Below are 4,188 nucleotides of genomic sequence, written 5' to 3' on the forward strand. Positions count from 1 at the left end.
TTTATATTAGTTAATATTAATATTAATATTTTTAATGGAATTTTATTCGATAACTTTTGTAATTACTGTCGCTTTTGTGTTGAAACCAAATGAAGCGAATCAATGCCTTAATTATCGTGATGATTATAAAAACTATATCAAAACTATCATATATCACATTTATTCACAAATTATATTGAATGAAAAACAAAATCTAAACCAAGGTTCAAATAATACTACTTCTTTAAATAAAGCTTTCTCATCAGAGATGAACACGAATGATTTCAAATATAACTATTCTTATACAATAAATATACTCAATTTTAAGTACACAGAAATACTAAAAAACTTCCTCGATTACATAAACGTTATCCTCCATAAATGTAAACAATTTCAAAATAATAATTTATCGGAAAATTTTATTAGTTGTGTAACATTACTTGTAGAAGAAGTGAAAAATTCCAAAACTATGTTTGAAAACCTTTACAAAGCTATGAAGTATATAAGCGACTTTGATGTAAGATATGTGTTCCAAGGAAAGAATGTACCAAATGCTATAATTGATGAGATTGATTTTTTTAAAGAATATGTCTCACAAGAAATACACAAGTCCGAACCTTTGGATCTTAACAAATTACCATATCTTAACGACTCTGAAACGAACTTTAAGAATTTGAATGAATTTTATACAAAAGCAACAATAAAGGTAAACAATCTGTTACAAAGTAGTAATATCATCAACACTTCTGTAAAAACCAATTCAGCAACAAATCAAATTAAAGAATGCTATAATGAAAACGACTCCAATGTAGTCTATTTAACATGTAAAAATCTTAATGCGTTTTACGATATAACCATAGAAATTTGGTACAAGAACCTTGGCTTTGAACAATTTCTCAACCCTATAGCATCTGAGTAAGTATTCCTACATTAAATATAACTTCTTATTTTATATTAATCACCTTAAATATTATATAATGAAAATTCATAGCTTGTGGATAATATTACATACAATTAAAATGATATTAATTTTAATTTAAAACGTTATATATTTTATGAAAATGTAAGAAATTTACATTTGAAGCTTAAGCTAATATTTGGTTAGTCTATTTAACAAGTAGAAAAATTAATTTTTTTAATAATATTAAATTAAAAATACTATATTTTACAAAATTAACTTAATAAATATAAACAATGTCTTATTAAGAATATTATAATTTATTTCATTGATATATTTACATAATAAGTAAAATGTTTTTTTTTTATAGATTCATCCCTCCAATAACACTAAATCAACTTGATGGAATTAAAGCTCTCAATATTCTTCGTCAGGAAACTGGTTGGAAAAACATGAAACACATAAATATATTTTATAATTTTAAACGTTTTAACGTAAATTATGTAATAAAAGACGAAATTAACATCTTGAATTTTCAAATAAAAGCAACGCTTGTAACACAAATATTAAGATGCAGGTATACAGAAATAATTAAAAATTACTATACATTATTAACTGCTATAGTGCAAATATGCGATAAAAGTGATGGTTCCGACTATCGTCTTTGTTTGATTGAATTATATAACTCATTTCATAAATCTAAATTAATGCTCAAAGGATTGCATTTGGCTATAATAACTTTAAATAAATTATTAATATGGACTGTTAGCAACAACTGTCAATCAAATGTAATGCATATAATAAGATGGGTATCAAGTTTTCTCCGTTTATTGAAGAACAGTGAGTTGTATCAAGATATTAATAGCGAACCACATAGTATAAAAATCACAATGGCTCAAAAACTAAAAAGAGAGTTTGCTAAATATCGTATTGACTTTCGTAGAGAGAGTAAAAGCGAATTTGTTTACATGAAAACACGTTGTTTAATAAGAGAACCTCTTTATGATAAATTCAGTAAGATAAATGAATTCAATTATTTAACAATTGATATGAAAAATGCATATCCTCAATATCAAATCCAAAATTACCATACTGCGTGTAAATATCTTAACAATTTTTGTGAAGATGCTTACAAATCGTGTTATGAAGATCTGGGTTTCAAAAAAGTTGATTGTGGCAACAAAAGCATAGATATAAAACTTAATGAGTTTACAGTCGATTTGATGGATTATTAGTTAGTTTTCACTACATAATAAAAGTTAGGTATCAACGATTTGAATGATAAAAGTAAATTTCTTAAAATAAATTCTAAAAATTTGTTTTTATTATAAAACTACATGTATAATTTAAATATAACTTCTAAATTTTTTATTTCGCTTTACTTATCATTTATTTTGTCAAATTTTTGTAAACTCACTTGCAACAACATAATAATAAAAATTATTTTTTATAGCTTATAAAATTAAACACCATTATTTAATTTTATGTTTTAATTAAAATACATATATTAAATAAAAAATTTGAAAAATGTATTAGTTAGTATTTTTTTTTTTACGTAAAAAAATATGTTAACATCATTAAAAATGAATATTAAAAGTTCAGTCGTTTATCAGCAGTCGTTGAATACACGGGTATTTTTAAGCTCCGTCTTTCTGTTTTTTTCTTTCTTCCGTTATAGTGGTATACTAATCTAATTTAGTTTATTGTAAAAATATAACAGTCTTGTCCTACAAATTGTCTATTCTATGGATTGCATACATAAAACGTAAACGTAAGTTCAAAAAAAAAACTATTATATTATTTAAACAACAAAACGTAAAGCAGTGCCGTGTCGGTTATCCACACGTCATTGCCTGTTGTACTTATATCGTTGGGCTGTCGCTCGACGGCCTCTTATCTAAATTACCGCCGCCGTCATGTCTATAACTACTAACAAAGTTGATAATCACGTTAATCGTAATAATAACACAAATAATCAGCTCTCGCCTATTGTGTTGAATAATACTGCTGATGGCTGGAAAAGATTCCCAATAAAAGGCAACATTCTTCTTCTTCAAACTCAAATACTGGTTCACCTCCCTCAATCACTTCTAGCAAAAATAGTATTAAACTATTCCACTCTTCAAACCGCTATGAAATACTTAATGATGAAAATGATGTTGAAATCACACATAATCAGGTTCTCCCTGAAAATAATTCGGAACAACCAATCAAAATCCCTCCCCCTATTTTCATAAAAGGCGTGGAAAACTTCACTGATCTTTGCACTGCTCTTATTGAATTGATTGGAGTGGACAATTTCATATGTAAATCAACAGTAGATCGTCTTAAAATACAAACAAAAAATCCAGATTCGTATAGAACACTGGTACGGTTCTTAAAAGAACAAAAANTGTATAGAACACTGGTACGGTTTTTAAAAAAACAAAAAGCGGAATTTCACACCTACCAGTTAAAAGAAGACAAGCCTTTACGCATAGTGATCCGCAATTTACATCCTACTACTTCGGTGGATACAATAAAAAATGAACTTGAAATTAGACTTTTTGTAGTTAGGCAAGTAACTAACGTTATTCATAAAATTAGTAAAAATCCCTTACCACTCTTCTTTGTTGACTTGGAACCAAATGATAAATCTAAAGAAATATATGACTTATCCTCCTTATTACATACAAAGATTAAAGTTGAAGAGCCGTATAAACCCAAAACTATAAGTCAATGCACAAATTGTCAAGATTATGGTCACACAAAAGCCTACTGTGGTTACCCGCCGAGATGTGTGCGCTGTGGAGCTAATCATATGTCGTCTAACTGCTCAAAGCCTCGTGAACAACCTCCAAAATGTGCACTGTGCTCAAGTAGCCACCCAGCCAATTACAAAGGATGTTCAGTTTACAGAGATCTGCAACAACGAAAAAAATCTACACATAAAAGTAATTTTTTATATNTAAAACATTTACACATAAAAGTAATTTTTTATATGATAATTTTAAAAATAAGAATTTTAATGTACAACAAGACAACCACTCATTAAAAGATTTCCCTAATGTTAACCACACATCTCCAAAACAAACATATGCTCAAATTACTTCCAATAATACTAATAATCAAATTTCTTCACCTTCGTTAGATATAAATAAAGTCATGTCAACTTTTCTTGAAGACCTTAAAGTCTCTAATCAATCCCCTTATATCTCTCCTAACAAAAGTTATATCCAATTTGCTCGATAAAAAAAATGACTAGTCAGTCCTTTACTCACAATTCATTACTAATCCTTCAGTTTAATGCTAATGGCTTAAAAAACCACATT

The 4,188-nt window shown here is 27.4% G+C and overlaps 1 protein-coding gene across 1 annotated transcript; it reads left to right on the forward strand.

The window, feature by feature from the left end:
* LOC126910250 (uncharacterized) lies at positions 1-2,289 on the forward strand. Its single transcript, XM_050692648.1, has 2 exons — positions 1-894; positions 1,248-2,289. Exons 1-2 carry the CDS (start codon positions 35-37, stop codon positions 2,110-2,112), a joined length of 1,725 nt encoding a protein of 574 aa, XP_050548605.1. The 5' UTR covers positions 1-34; the 3' UTR covers positions 2,113-2,289.
* Positions 2,290-4,188: the final 1,899 nt, after the last annotated feature.

Source organism: Daktulosphaira vitifoliae, unplaced genomic scaffold (assembly GCF_025091365.1).
Source record: "Daktulosphaira vitifoliae isolate Bord-2020 unplaced genomic scaffold, ASM2509136v1 Scaffold_1, whole genome shotgun sequence".
NCBI classification, from domain to species: domain Eukaryota; kingdom Metazoa; phylum Arthropoda; class Insecta; order Hemiptera; family Phylloxeridae; genus Daktulosphaira; species Daktulosphaira vitifoliae.